Source organism: Mobula birostris, chromosome 22 (genome assembly GCF_030028105.1).
Source record: "Mobula birostris isolate sMobBir1 chromosome 22, sMobBir1.hap1, whole genome shotgun sequence".
Taxonomy (NCBI): Eukaryota; Metazoa; Chordata; class Chondrichthyes; order Myliobatiformes; family Myliobatidae; genus Mobula; species Mobula birostris.
Window position 1 is genome coordinate 46,158,442 of NC_092391.1, and position 19,326 is coordinate 46,177,767.

Sequence of the window (19,326 nt, forward strand, 5' to 3'; positions counted from 1 at the left end):
TTTTAGGAATTGTCAATTACAATACAGTAACAGGTTCCTGCCAAACCTGGCTACTGTGCTCTAACTCATTAATTTGGAAGAAATGGCAATGGACAAAGCAGTGTGAAGTGGTGATGTCAGGCACTGTAGTCACACAATATGATCCACATCGTCCAGTGAAGCTTACCTGTGACACCTTACTTTATGGAATAGGTGCAGTCATGTCACATGTTATGAGTGATGGAAAGTGAACCCTCCCTTACTACTGCAGAAAAACATTACACAGAGATTGAGAGTGGCCTTGAGTTTAGGCTAGGGTGTAAAATGTTTCTACCGGTGCCTGAATGGGAGAGAGGTTATCCTTAATACTGATCACCAACCACAGGTGTCCCACCATTTGTGCTGCTCCACTAACAGCAGCAGCACAAATGCAGGGATGGGCTCTGTTTCTTGGAGGACACAATTACGAGACTGAATAAAAGAGAACAACTAGTCATAGAAATGCTGATAGATTGTCCCATTTACCCTTGGAAATGGAAAAGTCTGAAAAATTTACAAAAGAGGACACTCCTCTTAATATATTCTCCCTAATGCAAATCAAAAATCTCCCGATTATGACAGAGATGATCCAAAGGGAAAGCACAAAAGACCCCACACTGTCTCAGGTCTACATTGTAACCCAAAATAGCTGGAATGCGTAGCAGAAATTCTAGTTCTCCGATTTTTGCCAGTGCCAGAATGAACTTGCTCTTTACGGGGGTTGTCTATTGTGTGGATTGAGAGTTGTTGAACCACCCAGGCTGAGAGCTAAGGTGTTGGAGCAACTACATGCCAGACATCTAGGTGGCCTGGAATAGATCAGCCGATCGAGCAGCTCGTCATGTACTGTTTGTAATGCCAAAGTGTCCAGAAGATGCCATGAGCAGCACCTTGTGTTCAGCAGCCTCTTCTAAAGGACTGGTGTTCCAGAACACTTAGTCCATAACAATGGACCACAACTTGTTGCAGAATATTTCAGTCATTTCTGAAAATGAATGGAATAAGACAAATTACATCTGCATCGAACCACACAGCTACAAATGGCTTTGTGGAAAGCTTTGTCCAGAGACTATAGAATGTACTGCAAGCAAAGCCTCAGAACACACTACACTAACACTAAGTCAGAAGCTCGCCAATTTCCTCCTTGCATACTGCAATGCAGCACACTCTACAACCAGCTATGTTGTTCCTTGATCACCTCTTGTGCTAGAGCTACTGGGGAGGGTTTAAACTAAGTTGGTGGGGCATCGGAATTGAAATGATAGGTCTGAGGATGGGGCAGTTGGTACACAAGTCGATGCAGTATATACTAAGACTGAGAATGAACAGGCAGATGATAGGGCAAAATTGCAGTCAGTGGAGAGTTTTTAAGTGTAACATGGGGGCAAAATCATAAATGGTGGTGAATACAGGATTGATAGTGTTATATTTGAATGCATGAAGTATACAGAGTAAGGCAGATGGTCTCGTAGCACAGTCAGAGATAGGCAGGTATGACATTATGGACATTACTGAATTGTGATTGAAAGAAGATCCTATCTGCAAGCTTAACATCCAAGGATACATCTTGTATCGAAAGAACAGGCAGGTATGCAGAGTGGATGGTATGATTCTATTGATAAAAAATGAAAACAAAGCCTTATATTATCGGATGACGTAGAATCCTTGTGAGTAGAGTTAAGAAACCTCAAGGCTAAAAAGACCCTGAAGGGAACTATATACAGGCCTCCAAACAGTAGCCAAGATGTGGGATATAAAGTTCAACAGGAAATAAAAAAAGGTACATAATAAGGACAATGTTATGATAGTCGTGGGGGTTTCAATATAGATAGATTGGGAAAATCTGGTTGTTGCTGGATCCCAAGAGCAGGAACTTGTAGAATGCCTATGAGATGGCTTTTAGAGTAGCTTGTGGTTGAGCCCGCTAGGGGAGAATCAATTCTGGATTGGATGTTTTGTAATGAACCAACATTGTGTTGATTAGGCAGCTTAAGGTACAGGAACCCTTAGGGGCTAGTGATCATAATATGATAGAATTCACTCTGCAGTTTGAGAGGGAAAAGATAAAGTCAGATGTATCAGTATTACAGTGGAGTAAAGAGAATTAGAAGCATGAGAGAGGAGCTGGTCAAAGTTGATTGGAAGGGGACATTAGCAGTGATGATGACAAAACTTCAATGGTGGGAATTTCTGGGGGCAATTCAGAAGGTGCAGGATAGATACATCCTAAAGATAAAGACATATCCTAAAGGGAGGTTAAGGCAAGGGAAGTCAAAGACAACATTGAAGCAAGAAAGAGGGCATATAAGATAGCAAAAATTAGTAGGAAGTTAGAGGATTGAGAAGCTTTTAAAAACCAACAGAAGACAACTTAAAAAAAAAGAGAGAAAAGATGAAAGCTATCCATCAGACAATACAAAAGGTTTTTTTTTCAGATAATGAAGAATAAAGGAGAGGCAATAGTGGATATCGGACCATTGGAAAATCATGCTGGAGAGGTACTAATGGAGGACAAAGAAATAGTGCATGAAATGAGTAAGTATTTTGTGTCAGTCATCACTGTGGAAGACACTAGCAATATGACAGAAATTTGAAAGTGTCGGGGCAGAAGTGAGTGTTGTTGCTTTTCCTAGGGAGAAGGTGCTTGGGAAGCTGAAAGGCCTGAAGGCAGATAAGTCATCTGGACAAGATAAATTACACTCCACGGTTCTGAAAGAGGTAACTGAAGAGATTGTGGAAGCATTAGTAATGATCGTTCAAGAATCACTAGATTCTGGAGGACTGGAAAATTGCAAGTTTCACTTCACTCTTTAACAAGGGGAGAAGGCAGATGAAAGAAAATTCTTTGAGGAAAAGATGTTGGATTCCATTATTAAGGATGAGATCTCAGCGCACTTGGAGGCCAAAGTCAGCATGGTCTCGTGAGGGGGAAATCTTGCCTGACAAATCTGTTGGATTTCTCTGAGGAAATAATAGGCCGGATAGACATAGGAGAGTCAGTGGATGCTGTTTACTTGGATTTTCAAAGTCTTTCTCAAGGTGCTGCACATGAGATTGCTTAACAGGAGCCCATGGTATTACAGGAAAGATACTAGCATGGGTAGAAGATTGGCAGACTGGCAGGAGTTAAAGAATCAGAATAAAGAGGGTCTAATCAGGTTGGCTACTGGTGACTGGTGGTGTTCCACAGGGGCACTAGGACCTTTTCTTTTCAACTGTTTGGGTGATGGCATTGATGGCTTTGTGGCCAAGTTTGCAAACAATATAAAGGTAGGTGGAGGGTCAGGTAGTGTTATGGAAGATGGCAGTCAGCAGAAGGACTTGGATAGATTGGGAGAATAGTCAAAGAACTGTCATATGGAATATGGTGGAGGCAAGTGTCTGGTCATGCACTTTGGTAAAAGGATTAAAGGTGTAGATCATTTTCTAAATGAGGAGAATTTTCAAAACTCAGGTGTTCAAAGGGACCTGAGAGTTCTCACGCAAGATTCCCTAAAGGTTAACTTCCAGGTTGAGTCAGTATTAAGGAAGTTTTGGGTTCACAAGAATGATTCCGGGAATGAAAGGGTGACTATATGAGGATGTTTGATGGCTCTAGGCTTGTGTTCGCTGGAGTTTAGAAGAATGGAGGGGCGGGGGGGTGGGTGGATGGGAGGACGTCTCATTGAAACCTTTCGAATATTGAAAGGCCTAGAAAGGGTGAATGAAGAGAGGATTTTTCCTGCAGTGGTGAGTCTAGGACCAGAGAGCACAAACTCAGAATAGAGGGACGTCCATTTACAATAGAGATAAGAAGGACTTTTTTTAAAACCAGACAATGGTGAATCTCTGGAATTCATTGCCATGGACAGCTGTGAAGGCCAAGTCATTGAGTATGTTTAAAGCAGAGGTTGATAGGTTTTTGGTTAGTGAGAGCATCAAAGATCACAGGGAGAAGGCAAGAGAATGGGGTTGAGAGGAATAATAAATTAGCTATGATGGAATGGTGGAGCAGACTCGATGGACTGGGTGGCCTAATCTTGCTTCTATGTCTTATGGTCTCATGGTCTGACTAACACCAACCTCAAACTGGATTGTCTAAGATGGTGCCGAGCTACAATCTCTGTTGAGTCGCAGCTTAGATTTAGTTGCTTTTAATTGTTTATTTGTTTAATTTTTAATTGAATTTTGATTTTCTAGAGATGGTTTTGTAGAGAGGGGAGTTAGAGGTCAGGTTAGGGTTTAGGAACAGGGATGTGGGGGAAATTAGAGGTCAGGCTGGAATCTAATTCTCTGCTCCACATTCGAAGATCGGTCACGTGGACGTGGGCATCCATGGTCAGATGTCAGATGTTGGACCTGCAGAATGTTGATGAAGACCTCTCAGATCAGTGAGTAGTTGGCGGGATCTGGAGCTGGAGTTCCGTGTGGGCAGGAGAAACAAGTTCAGATGACACCATAGGTTCGTGAATTTGGTGAAACTGGAGTTCATGGCCTAGTGTTCGAGGTCCCACCATCGACAAGCCTGGAGTTCAGTGATTAGCATGTCTTGGAATTGATGCCGTGGATCGAGGCTCAAGGATGAAATGGAAGTCTGGAAGTTGAAGCTTGTTGGCTGGAGCCAGTTCTGCTTGTCTGCTGGGGAGGTGGAAGCCTGGTGTCTGCAGGCCCAAGTCCATGTCCACTGGAGCGTGCAGCCGGAGATCTCTCCTGGGGTTTAAGGACTGTATATGTGCATGTGTGAAAGGGAGAAAGTGGGCTTGTTTTTGCTTTAGTTGTCTATGCTTGTTTTGCTTGTTGTGCTGTGTTGTTCTGCTGAGTGCACTCTTCTCACTCCTACCATCAGGGGGAGGAAGTACAGGAGCCTGAAGAGACACACTCAATGTATTAGGAGCAGCTTCTTCCCCTTTGCCACCAATTTCTGATGGACAATGAACCCAAAAACACTAACCTCTCTTCTTCCTCTCATCTTGTGCTAATTTTTAAATATTTCTTATACAGTGGGTTCTGTTTAATTGGACCAGCTGCTCATTTGGGACAACTCCTAAAGAACAAAATCTAATCAATAAAATAGCTGGGATTCCCCTCATTTATTTGGGACACTATGCTGCTTAATTGGGACTGGAGACTGTTGCCAAATAGTATCCAACTGGCGTCAGCTATGTGCACTTGTGTGGCCCTTTAGGCACTCCACCAGGCTTGGGGCAATCAGTTTTTAAATAGCGTCATTAGTGTGTGTTTGTGCTCAAAAAGCAGTGATTTTTGTCACTAATAGTTGGTGAGAAATAAGCAGTAAAACAATTCAGAACAGTTTTGCTCACCGTGGTTTCAAGCATTCAGGATTGACTATGTGACAAACAGCCAGGAGTGAAAATGAAATTATATCACTACTTCAATGAGTTCGGAACTACGAAGAATTTGAAGGTATTGACAATAATCTTGAATGTCACATTGAAAATGAACTTTTGGAGGATGCAGTCGTCTAAAGCATTGCACGAAGGCAGTCCATTATCTGCTCTAGGTACCTATGCTGACTTCGTTCACTTACAGTTAATCAGAAGAACACAGCAGCATACACTGGATGAATTGCTCCATCAATAACTATTAGGAACTAATACACACTTTTATAGTACTGTAGTAGAATTGATAGTATTCTAATTTATTCTGTATGTCATTTAAATAAATAATTTTTTAGATAAATGGTAGTTTGTCTATTTCCATGAAATTTCAGTTAATTGGGGCAGCCGCTTAATTGCGCCAAAATGTACTAGAATATACCAATTAACCAGAATCCACTATATTAACTTATGTATTGTACAGTACTGTACTGCTGTCACAAAATAACAAACTTCAAGAAATATGTCAGTGATAGTATTCTGATTCTGGATCACTCTCTTTGTGACTCCCTTGTCTACTCATCCATCCCACTGAATTCTCTCCTGGCAATTACCCCTGCAAGCATGACAAATGCTACACCAGCCCTACACCTCCTCCCCCACCATCATTCAGGGCCACAAACAGTCCTCCCAGGTGAGGTGGCACTTCACCTGTGGGTCTGCTGGGGCCACCTGTTGTATCCACTGCTCCCAGTGCGAACTCCTTTACATCGGTGAGACCCAGCACAGATTGAGGGACTGCTTTGTCAAGCAACTTTGCTCTTGTTTGCTGCAAAAGAAAGGATCTCCTGGTGGTCACCCATCTCAATTCAACTTCCCATTCCCATTCTGACATGTTTGTCCATACCTCCTCTGCTGCCAGGATGGGGCCAAACTTACGTCTGAGGAGCAACACCTCATATTCCATCTGAGTAGCCTCCAATCTGATGGCGTAAATATCAATTTCTACAACTTCTATTATTACTCGCCCCTACCCCCTTCATTTTCCATTCTCCATTCTTGTCACCTTCTCTCCACCTCACCTTCCCCTGCTTCCCTTTCTTCCATGGTCCACTGTCTCTCCCATCAGATTCTTTCTTATTCATCCCTTCCACCTATCACCTCCTAGCTTCTTACTTCATATCCCTCCCCTGCCCACTCACCTTTCCTCTCACCTGGTCTCACTTACTGCCTGCCAGCTTGTACTCCCCCCTCTGCCCCTATCTTCTTATTCTGGCTTCTACTCCCCTCATTTCCAGTACTGATGGAAGGTCCTGACCCAAAATATTGACTGTTTATTCCCCTCCATAAGATGCTACCTGACTTGCTGAGTTCATCCAGCATTTTGTATATATGACATGCTTGCCTAGGGATTGAGTGTAAGAGTTGAGATTATCTTGTTACAATTGTACAGAATGTCAGAGAGGCAAGTTTTGTATGCAGTTCATATTACCACACTATAGGGAGGACGTGATTAAGGTAAAGAGGGTGCTGAAAAAATTCACAAGAATATTGCCTAGATGTATGACTTCAGTTATCAGTTATGTTTCTACCATGAAGCAAAGTAGGCCGAACGAGGTGTGTAAAATTATGAAGCATAATTACAGTAGATAGCCAGAGTTTGTTTCCCATGGCAGAGGTGTTAAAAACCAGAGGGCATAGATTTATTGTGAGGAGAGGTCTAAAAGGTATTTGCGAGATTTTTTTTCACTCAAAAAGTACTGTAGTTGTATCTAGAATGAGGTGATAGAGGCTGGTACAGTAACAACATTTAAGAGACATCTGTACAGGTACTTGAATAAAAAGGGCATACAGGGACATACAGTACTTAGGCACATATATATAGCGAGGGTGCTAGGGTGCCTAAGACCTTTGCACAGTACTGTAGTAATTTTATGTATTGCACTGTACTGCTGCAGAAAAAATTCAAATTTCATGAGTGATGATAAACCTGATTCTGATATGGGTCTCTATTGTGGACTGAGAGTGGGATGGCAGCAGGGAGAGGGGCATCATGGTTGGGAAAAGGGGAAAGAAGAGAGACATTCTGTAATGATCAATAAACCAATTGTCTGGAATCAAATGACCTTGCCTGGTGTCTCAGGGCTGGGTGTGTCTGCACCTGTGCCACACCCCCGCCCAACACTCCTCCTCTGCCACCCATCCCAAACCTCTGTCGTTGCGCTCCGCCCCAACATCTCCAACATCCTTTGCTCCCACCAGATTCACAAATACACTCTCCGCCCCACGTTAACAAATGCAGTACTATGTAAAAGTCTTAGCAGCCCTAGCTAAGACTTTTGCACAGTACTGTAGAATCAATACATCAAGATGGGCATGATGGTTGGTATGGATGACACAAGCTGAAGGGTCTGTTTCTATGCTGAACAACTCTATAACTATAGTTCTGTTTTCAAATGGTGAGACTACAAATTGCTGCTGTACACATGTGAACAGCAAATGTGAAACACAGAAGGCTATCCTGCAAACATAGCGGGTAACTGGGAAGGCAAATGGAAAGGGCAGATATTATACAAATGTTTGTAGAAGCAGGGAAGCCTTTAAACAACTACTTTGGTGAGACTGGAGTATATTTGAAAGGATGTTATACATGCATGGAGGCAGTTCAGAGAAGATTTGCTGGGATAATTCTGGGAATATGGCTGTTCCTTTGTGAAGAATATTTAGGCAGATTGGATCCATACTGATTACAGCTCAGAAGAAGAGTTGACCTCCAAAAAGAGGAGATGAGGAATGGAATTGACAGGATTGTATCCCTGGGAGCTGAATGCTTCTTTTACTTAGATAAGAAACATCTAAATGATGCTCTGCTACTTATTTTTGTGGAATAAAGGTAATATTCCAAATATAAAATTCAAGATTTGAACAACAATTACAATAGTCTGACTGCAGTAAGATTTGAGTTGAATGAACGTTTTGATTACAATAGTTCTGCCCCAATTCTCTACTCAATGCTTCTTAGCTGCAAGTGTAGAACTCCTCTTAAACTCCAGTTTTGTCATCCACCTTATCTTGCATATCTATACATTGACACATTATTGTGTTTGATTGGTTTAAACTGCTTTTTAAAAAGTTCACAATTATAAAAATATAATACTGTAGAACCAATTTATTACCAGACAACTAAACTAGTTCTGAATACAACTGATAAATAACTTTAAATTGAAGGATTATACCAATCTCGGTATTTTTATAAAACCTTTGCTTACCAAATACAAAGTTATCAGGTCTGAATATCTGCCCAAAAGGTCCAGAACGAACAGAGTCCATTGTACTAGGTTCCAGGTCCACAAGAATAGCACGCGGCACAAATTTACCACCTATTTAAATGTAGTATTAAACACAGTGAAATGAACAAACAGTAGAAAGCAGCAGCACACCTGAAATATGATAAGGTGCAAGACTGATACCTGTTGCCTCATTGTAATAGACATTTATCCTCTCAAGCTGCAGATCACTCTCGCCACGGTACCTTCCTGTGGGGTCAATACCATGCTCATCACTGATGACTTCCCAGAACTAACCAGGGAATAAGAACACATATATGAATAACCTTCAGCAATTATTACCTTAAACAATTTCTGAAGAAATTTGAATGCGGTTCTAAGTTCCAGATTCAGCCTAGACATAAAGTACATCTTCAGTCAAATGTGTTTAATATTTATAGAAGCTTCCAAACTTTTCTTCTATTGAGTTCCAAGTACTACTACATTAGTTACTATTTTAAGCAAAAGGCACATATATCTCAGGACAATTTTTTACTCCATGATCTCAGCTGATACCTATCAAATACTTTCACAATTTTAATGACATCAGTTTAATCACCCACAAGAGAAAATATGCAGATGCTGGAAACCCAAACAGCACACACAAAATCCTGGAGGAACTCAGCAGGCCAGGCAGCATCTATGGAAAAGAGTACAGTCGACTTTTCAGGTCGAGACCCTTCAGCAGGACTATCAGTTTAATCACCTATCAGCTTTTATATGTCTAAATGAAAGAGCAATAACTGTTCAGTCTATTGTAATAGATGACAGTTCAGTGTCATTGCTGTAACACACTTGTACCTTTTCCACTCTCCCTATGAAATGCCTTACAAAGGTACCATAAACTTCACTCATGTTTAAATGATCCGGATAGACCTTATGCTAATCTGTATGCATGAACAACTCTACTACCGCCCCAAGAGATCACGTGGATGCAGGAACTGAAAAAAAATAACATTTTAAAAAATTCATTTTCTTTCTCCTGAAAGGAAAAATCTGAGAAAATAAAATTAACAAAGTGAAGAATTAAAAGTAGCTTTCTAATGAGCAACAATGAGCTGAAACCACCTTTGCTGAGGTTTTTGCCTTAGGACAGGAGATCCCAACTTGGGGTCTACAGACCCCTTGCATAATGGCATAAAAAGAGGCTGGGAACCCCTGCCTTAGAAGGATGGAGCTTGTGCTTTCCTTTGTGGCAAGAATCCTGCTGAAGATCACTGTACTTATATAGACTGGATGCAGAGACAACCTTACGGCCCACAACACCCAAGACTTAAAGAGACATACAGTATGGAAACAGCCCCTTCAGACCATCAATTCCATGCTGTACATTAATCCCACATTCACCCATTTTTTAAAGTTCTTCCCACCTTCTCCCAGAAGGGCCTCTGGCAGTACAGTTCCAAATGGCTTCTTCCAAAAGCCTTTGGCAGATAGAAAACTGTGATTTCCAGTTTTGTTGGGAAAATCCTGAGAGGGTTATTTTATAGTTTTTAAAGATTTTATTAAATTTGAGGTAAAGACTTATATGATTTGAAAAAAATGTGAAGTAATAAAAAGATAAGCTAAAGTAAAATAATTTTAAAGAAGTAGTTTACCTTACCTGCTTCCTAATGCAAAGCCTAATAATCACAAGTGAATAAATAGGGTCTTATATTCCCCACAGGGTCTAAACTGGAGCAGAATCTGGGTGTGGATTTCCTTTTGCAATGCTTTGGAAAGCCAGCATGCCCTTGGTCTGCTGCTGGACTTTCTTTTTGGCATCACAGACTGTCAACGTGTGCTAAACTTGAGATATACTGTCACTAAAATGGCTCAGCGAAACTTGAGATGTACTGTCATCAAAATGGTTGATAGTTCTAACCAGTCAACAACGTTCACCCCAATGTGCCATTCACTACAGTAACATGTTAAGGAATCCTGTAACTAATGATACATTTATTTCTAAAGTGAAATTACATGTGTTTTCCCTTCAGCCAACACCAGAAACAAGACCTTTAGGTCAATACTGACCCCAGGTAATTTTCTATAGTAATTACATTTACCAGCACTTGGTCCACAGCTTCTGTGTCTTGGCAATTCAGGTGGTCATCCAGATACTTTATAAATGTTGTGTGAGTACCTGCCTCCATCATCTTCTCAAGCAGTGTGTTTAAGACTACAACCACACCCTTGGAGAAAAAAATGTTTCTTCAGATCCCCTTGAACCCTTTTATTTCTCACCTTAATCCTATCCTCTTTGGATTTAGACATCTCTAATATGGAAAAGTTTCTTACTCTCCACACTATCTATACTCATAATTTTATATATCTCTATCAGGTCCTTCCCCACCACACCCTGCTGCAACCTTTTGAAGTCTGCACACCAAGATTCCTCTGTTCAATAGTAGTCCCCAGGTAAGTGACTTCCACTCCACTCACTGCCCAGTTTTACTTTGGAGAAACCAGTATCAATTTTCTAGAGACTCAAAATGATTTCTGCAATTGCTTAATTGTGCTTTGCTTGGTATTGCATTTCTTCCAAGATAATATCCATCTTCTTCAAAAGAAAATTGCTTCTAAATAACAGCCATTTTCCAGATCCTTCTATTTGCAATTATGCAAATAATTTGTTTATTAGGACAAAGAAAATGAGGAGTCCATATTGTGCACACTAAACACGGTGCTGTAGGTATGAAAAAGTGCAAATGAATCACTGCTTTACCTGGAGTAACTATCTGAGGCCCTGGATGGTGAGAAGGGAAGAGGTGAAAGGACATCTCCTGTCGTTGCAAGGGAGTGTGCCACAAGACAAGGAAGTGTGTCGGGGGGGGGGGGCGGTAGAAGAGCAAAGACTTCAATCCCTTTGAAATTCTCGAAAGAGAAGGGAAATGAGTACAGCATGTGTCTGGTGGTGGTGGAAATTGTGGAGGATGATCGACTGAATGTAGAGCATGGTTGGGTAGGACCAGCAAGCACTTCTTGTTCTGTCCAGGAGAGGGCGCGTGAGCAGAATGCAGGAACTAGATGAGGTGCGTTCAAGGGCTGTGGAAGAGGGGAGGCTCAGGAAAAACATCTTCAACCTTACTTTTAAATCTTTCTAGAGTCTCACCTCTCCCAATATCTGCAATCCCCTTTAGCCTTCCTACCTCCAAGATTGCTGTGCTGCTTAAATACTGCACTTGTGATTATCTCTTTATTTAATCAGTCCATCATTGTCACCACGCTTTCATCTCAGTAATTCATTTCTTCAAATCTCTCTACTTCTTTTACCTTTAACATACACGTTTAAGACTGTAAACTTTTATGTTTTGGTGTCAAGTTTTGCTTGATAAATCTTTCAAGGTATTTTACTTCAATGAAGCACCACCTAAATACAAGTTGTTCTTTTTTCTTGCGTCTAATTATGTAATGCCATTACTAAGCTGCATATGCTGGAATTAATTTCATGCTATATTTGAGTAATTATTAAGTTCAAATTCAAGATCTTAAATTTAAAAAGCCAATCTATGGAGATGACAGGAAAAGTGAAATTACTGGAAAAATACATCAGTGGTTAAGCAATGATATAAATACGTATATAAAGAGTCGTAACTCTCATAAGTACACATCCTTTGGTGAAAGCAGACTCCAATGGTTAACTAGAAAAGGTAAAGACTATATTAAGTAATGGGCTTAATGTTGCCAGGGGAACTGTAAGCTTAAAAATAAGTTTAAAAAATTAGAAAAGAATAGCACTTGAAATGGATAAGTAGAAAACAAAGTACAAACTAGCAAGAAATATAATTTTTTTAAGAAGAAATCATGTACAAGGTAATAAGGAGGAAAATACAACAAATAATAACAGATGGCAAATAAATATTTACTATCCGTTTAACATCAAGTTTATTATCATTTTCACAAGAATGGTGAAGTACAGGTACAGTGAAATATTTGCCTGCAGCAGCTTCACAGGCACACAGATCCAGACAACACACAGAACATACAGTCAATTATGCACAAATTCCATTGATTATACAAAATAATGAAGAAAAATGTGTGCAAAAAAAGACATCATTGCAAATAAAAAACATAATTGGAAACAAGGCACGGCAGCGTAGTGGTTAGATGCTAATACAGCTCAGCACATCAGAGTTCAATTCTGGCATCAACTGTAAGAAGTTTGTATGTTCTCCTTGTAACTGTGTGGGTTTCCTCCCTTAGTCCAAAGACACACTGCTTAGTAGGTTAATTGATCGTTTTGACTTGTCCTGTGATTAGGCTAGGGTTAAATAGGTGGGTTTCTGGACAATTTGGCTCATTGGGCCAGAAAGGCCTGTTCAAAAATAAAAAGTAAGTCCATGATAATAGTGGTCTATAGTGTGTCTTTGCTGAGGTAAGATCAGAATTGTGCAGATCTGAACAAGAACCTATTGGTTGTTAGACTTCAGGCTTCTGTATCTCCTGCCCTGTGATAGCAGTGAAGGTGGTGGGGATCCTTGATGATAGATGAGACCTTCCAGAGGCAGCACATCAGGTAAAGTCTTTCTACAGTGGAGAAGACAGTACCCATGATTGATTGGGCAGTGTCCATTCCCTGTGTTCCTGTTATTGCTGTTGCCGTATGAGTCCATGATGCAACCAGTCAGGACACTTTCAACACTGCATCCGTATAAGTTTGTTAGAGTATTTGCCGACATGTTGAATCTCATTAAATTTCTAAACATGTAGAGGCACTGGTGCACTTTCTCCATAATTGCATCTATGTGCTGGGCAGACATACATTACAGCACAGGACGCCATATAATTGATCAAGAACATGCTGGGTCCCAGCAAAGAAATCTATTCATTGATTCACTTATTTCCCTCTGACATCTTCCCTCACATGTTCAATCACTCCTTTGAATTATTTTGTCACTTACTATACTAGACTATTTACAGTAGCCAATTAACTTTCTGTTTAAATGGTGAGATTGGGAAATGTTGTTTAAAAAAGCCCTGGACGTTGTTGCATACATGTCACAGAAAGCTAACATGTAGGTGCATCTCACCGTGGGATATCCTATTGCAATAGGATTAGAGCACAAGAACAAAGGTGTCTTCCTATAATTATAGTGTTTGAGCGAGAGTGAGAGAGGCCTTAACTATTATGTACAGTTTTGATCTTATGTAAAACAAAGAACATACTTGTCATAAAAAAAGCACAACTAGGATTCACCAGACCGATTCCTGGGAAAGCGGATCTGTCAAATGTGGAGAGATAGAATCGGTTAAATCTCTATTCTCTAGAGCTTAGAAAGAGCAGAGCTGATCAAAATGAAACATACAGTGAGCCAATCACAAACAAGTGAAAATCTGTAGATGCTGGAAACCAAGCAACACACACGAACAGTCTTGCCGAAGGGTCTTGGACCAAAAACTTCGACTGTACATTTTTTCCACAGATGCTGCCTGGCCTGCTGAGTTCCTCCAGCATTTTGTGTGTGTTGCAATCAAAGTGAAGATGCTATCCCTGGCTGAGGAGTCTAGAACTAGGGGTTACAGTCTCTGAATAAGTGATAGGCCATATTTAGGACTGAAGTAAGAAATCTCTTCATCTGAAGTGCTGTGGAGGCTCAGATATTGATCGTAGTGCATTTAAAAGCAAGTTCAGTAGATTTCTGGATATTAAAGGAATCACAGGATGTGATTTCATTAGAGGCAGTATATAAACTTAAGCTGTTGCTAAGTGCCTAGACTAGTCATCTGATGTTCAAAGCTAATATGGTAATGTTTGCAAGTGATGTGAGAAGTTCAAAATCAGAATCTAAAATCTAGACATTCACATTACTGAGATGTGACTAAAGAGTAGATTTACATATTGTGGAAGCATAATTTAAAACAAAGACAGAGGAGCCTCACATTTAAGAAATTTGGTGCAAATTGAAAACCATTGAAAAAGTCATAAAAACACAGTTCACTAGAGAGGTTAAACATGTTAGATAAAAACATGCTTGCAGAAGTCAAAAAGTTCACAGTACAACAGATACAATTATAGTTATTTAAATATATTTATGGAAGAAAATGTGCAATGTTTTTTCAGAGAATATTGGAAGAAAAATCAAACCATTTTAAATTTCAGGATCTCAGAGAACTAGAAGACATTTTGCAGATGCTGAAGAGATATTATCCTTTTCAACTTAGAATTATTCTTTGCTAAACAAGATATTGTTGAGCCACACACATAATTCATAAGAATTAATATTTAGCTTACTTTTGTTATTTGCAATTTAGCATTATAAATCAAATACCACTTTTCTTCAGAATCATAACCCAAGAAATATTTTGTAACTTAATAAAAATTAACAGCAGTACCATAAGGAATGGGAAATAAAAATTATGGAAGGTTGTCCCAGTCAGAAATGGCTATGTACAACATTTCTACAGCATTTGCTGAATGGCTCCCTGAAGTGTTTTTTTCCACTTTCAAGGCAAAGTCAGGAGTGTGATGAAATTCACTTTACTTGCCTGGATGAGCAGTTCCAACAACACAAAAATCTCAACACTTCCCACAACAAAGCAGCCCAGCTGAATGACTCCCCATCACCGTACTAAATATTAATTCACTCCACCACTAGAGGATTGTGGCTTTGCTATGCACCATTTACTAAGTGTGTTTATAGTTCTCTGCCTGACCTTCTTACATTATAGCCTCAAGGCAGCAGATGTTTGAGATCAGTTTTCCTTCTCCTAGGTGAGCTGCCAACCACGAATGATGAGCCTCGTTTGCCCAAAGCGACTGGGTTTAAAGTGCCAGCAACCCGCTTTGCCCCTTCTCCTGTCAGTACAAATGGTTCCGGCAGGCTTAGAAGCTAAGCGACATGTGAAGACTATGAGCTGAACTTGGTTGTCAGAGGCTATTTGAGGCACATGCCACTGGGATCATTTAATAGATACCTCACCCTGCCCCCCCCCCCCACTATAACAACCTTAAGAACTTTATATACACATTCATGTGGAAGCTCCAAGGGAAAAATCTGGAGCTGGAGTCCCTGAGGTACTGCTACCTTGAGTTCAACGCTGACTGGCAACTCCTGTGACGCCACTGGTGCCAAACTGTATTGGTCTCTGTCATTCCTTTGGATTCATCGGCTGTGTGGAGAGAGCGGGGAGGCCTGCTGCATGGGTAACAGCTTGCTTTCCATATCATACTGCCCTGGCTTGCGTATTGACTGCCGGTGCTGCACCAATAAAGTAGGCAGCTAGGATGCAACATCCATGATCAACTTCACGGATGTCGCCTTAGGTTCAGGCTTACTCTTACAGTACCTCCCAAGACACTACCTTTGCCATTACGAAGGACAAGGGCAGATACTGCATAGGCAGACCATCACTTGCAGGTTCCCCAGCAAGTTACACAGTATTGTAAATATGTCTATTTTCAAATCCCTAATCTGTAGACAAAATGGCAGATGCAGAATCCTCATATCTGCAAACTTTCTCTGTGCAGGCACACAACTTCAGCTCCAGCTCTGCTTCTGTTCTGACGAGAAGCCACACACGGCATAGTGGGTGTCCACTCCTTCCAAGCTGGTATTTCAGTTTCTTGGCACTTAGCCATCCCGCCATTCATTTGCCAGTCTTCATAAGTCAGCACTGCCATCTGACCTTGCTATGGTCTTTGTGGCTGTCCGCCATCTTGCACAATTGTAATGTTATTTTAGAGACAGTCAACATTAGAACAGATTTTTTCCATTTCAATGCAACTCACTGGAAAACAATGTATAACAATTTGGAACACGAGGTTCTGAAATCTTGAGCAACTTGCACAAATGCTGGAGGAACTCAGCATGTCAGGCAGCACCTGTGATGGATAACAGAGAGCTGTTGTATCAGACTGAGACCCTTCATCCGGACTGGAAAGGATGAGGGCAGAAGCCATAACAAGAAGGTGGGGGTAGTGGAAGGAATAGCAAATGGCTTGATATAAGAGCTGGGACATCATTTAACACCTTTATAAAACACTGGTGGGGCCCAACTTTGTGCTTTGTATGCACCTTTTATCACCATACTATCGGAGGGATGATATGACGCTGGAGGGGACGCAGAAGAGATTCACCAGGATATTGCCTGGCTGGAGGTTTTCCAGTTATGAGTAGTCCGAATAGGCTGCTTGATTTCCCTGGAGTCAATCAGGCCGAAGGGTGGCCTACCAGCACTGCTCACAATTATGTAAGGTAAATAGTAAGAATCATTTTCCCATGGTAGAAGATTTAGAGAACTATTTTAATAATGGTTGAAATCTGGAATGCAGCGCCTTAAGAGGAAGTTTAGGCAGAGCAGATATTCTCGCATTTAAACTCTATTCTTGCATTTATACTCTATTCTTGGTTGCGGCAACTGTAATGAAAATCAATTTCCCTCAGGATCGATAAAGTATGACTATGACTATGACTAAAAATAAAAGCATTTAGACCAGGGGTGCCCAACCTTTTTTCTGCCATTTACCCCAGATTGGAAACCTCTAATTTATCAAAGCACAGAAGGCCAATAACCGAATATGGATATTGAAGGATGCAATAATTAGCACAGATGTGGTCGGCGATCCGGCTGGTCAAAGTGCTGTATGACTCTGATGTATTTATGGAGGTAGATTGATTTCTAGATACAAAAAGCAAAAAGGAATATGGCCAGAGTGCAGGGATATGTGATTGAGAAAGAGGATTAGACGGTAAAATTGATTGATGACCTACTCAATTTCCTATTATACTCCTATTTCAACAGTTGAGTGCAGTTCTAGTTGCAGCGCTACAGACACAAGGTGGAAGTTTTGAAGAGGATGCAGAAAAGGATGTACGGCCAGATTTGGGAACAGCTTCTTTCCAACTGTGATAAGACTGCTGAACAGATCCTGACCCGGATCTGGGCCGTACCCTCCAAATATCCGGACCTGCCTCTCGGTTTTTTTGCACTACCTTACTTTCCATTTTTCTATTTTCTATTTATGGTCTATAATTTAAATTTTTAATATTTACTATCGATTTCTAATCCAGGGAGCGGAAAGCGCAGAATCAAATATCGCTGTGATGTATCTAGTACTAATTGTTTGGCAACAGTAAAGTATAAGTATAAAAAGATGATGCTTCGTATTAGCAATAAGGAGAGGTTGTACATTCTTGGATTGTTTTCTCTCGAGCACAGCGGCTGAGTGGAGACCTGACAGAAGTTTTAAAAACATATATAGGGTAGACAACCAGAGCTTCTTTCCCAGGGAGGAAATATCAACTACTGGAGGACGTACGTTTGCTGTGCGATGGAAAAAGTTGCTATACAGTTCTATTCCGACTGAAACATTTATGCTGCGGTAACCCTGGGTGTTTGGCAGAGGAAATCTCAAAGTAGAGTCTGCCAGGGCTCCTAGTGTTTGGACTTGCAGCCGGGTAAGTGGGATGAGCACGGCGGGGTCCCCAGCCCCAGGTCGGCTTCCTTTATCCCGCCCAAACAGTTACAACCTCTCAAAAACACACACACATAAAAACAGGCGATCGTGACCACGTATCCTACGGTCAGAATCCGGCCGTGCAACCGCGGCTGCCGCCGTCCGTCAACCACCACACGGATAACACACCACAACGGCTCAGCCGGACACCGGCCAACTGCGCCTGCGTTGCCCCGCGCGCACCCGGCTGCACGATTGAACTGCGCATGCGTCTCCCCGCGCGCCCAGCAGCGCAATGTGCGCATGCGTTAGTGCAGCCCGGCCGGGAGAGGGGAGTGAGATGTCCGACGCTTGCGTGATTCTTTTATCCGCTCTCGGCAGCGACCGCACCAGGTCATTTCAGGGCCTCTCCGGCCACGCTACACACCTTGTCCCCGATCTGGTTCCCGCATTGACCGGCCTGAATGTGCACAATTTCCCTCATGCTGACAGATAGATTGAAGCGAATCGTTAATCATCTTCTCAGCCCTCCATTGGACATTTCACTGTCAATCAAAGTGTATGCCGCCTGCTGGATTGGAGTTCAATGTCAATCAACGAATATTCCCGCCCCTCCACTGCCGGCTTTCTTTCAACCCAGCGGATCTGCCTGTGATTGGCTGTAAGATGCTGTTGCCCAGCAACAACGTTATCGCCCCCTCCCCTTTTCCCCTGTCACAATATTCGGCCTCTCTGACGATGTGGTGCAGTGCCCTGTCCGGTAGTGTTGGAAATAAAATAAAACCAGAATATTAGAAACATTCAATATTGGTGGGAGGGAATTTCTGTTTTTTTAAAAATATATTTTGTGTTACGGTTGTAATAGATCGTAGTCATCTTCCAAAGCGACCCTGGAATTTTATTCAGCACATTTATTGCACGGTGACTAGCCAAAAGATGGAAGTGGTGCCCTGTAAAAGGGGAGAAGCAGATTAAAGATGGGACTGGGTACTTAATTTAGAATTGAGAATTTAATTTAGAATTCAACCTCCGACGGTTGAAGAAGTTTGGTATGGGCCCCCAAATCCTAAGAACTTTTTACAGGAGCACAATTGAGAGCATCCTGACTGGCTGCCTCACTGCCTGATATGGGAACTGTACTTCCCTCAATCGCAGGACTCTGCAGAGAGTGGTGTTGACAGCCCAGCGCGTCTGCAGATGTGAACTTCCAATTGTTCAGGACATTTACAAAGGCAGGTGAGTAAAAAGGGCCCGAAGGATCACTGGGACTCGAGTCACCCCAACCACAAAC

General features: G+C 41.5%; 1 protein-coding gene across 4 annotated transcripts in view; it reads right to left on the reverse strand.

Moving 5' to 3' along the window:
• The window catches only part of LOC140186397 (tubulin beta chain-like), a 40,168-nt gene extending 21,649 nt beyond the window's left edge, over window positions 1–18,519 (reverse strand). The window contains exons 1-3 of one of the 4 annotated variants that reach the window (XM_072240628.1): window positions 18,463–18,519; window positions 8,804–8,912; window positions 8,603–8,713 (exon numbers count right to left, since the gene is read on the reverse strand). In XM_072240628.1, coding sequence (XP_072096729.1) covers window positions 8,603–8,713; window positions 8,804–8,912; window positions 18,463–18,519 — 277 coding nt within the window. Of the gene's footprint in view, window positions 1–8,602; window positions 8,714–8,797; window positions 8,913–18,462 lie in introns of all 4 variants that reach the window. The other 3 variants (XM_072240627.1, XM_072240630.1, XM_072240629.1) reach the window with 3 other exon arrangements.
• Between the last annotated feature and the right edge of the window lie 807 nt (window positions 18,520–19,326).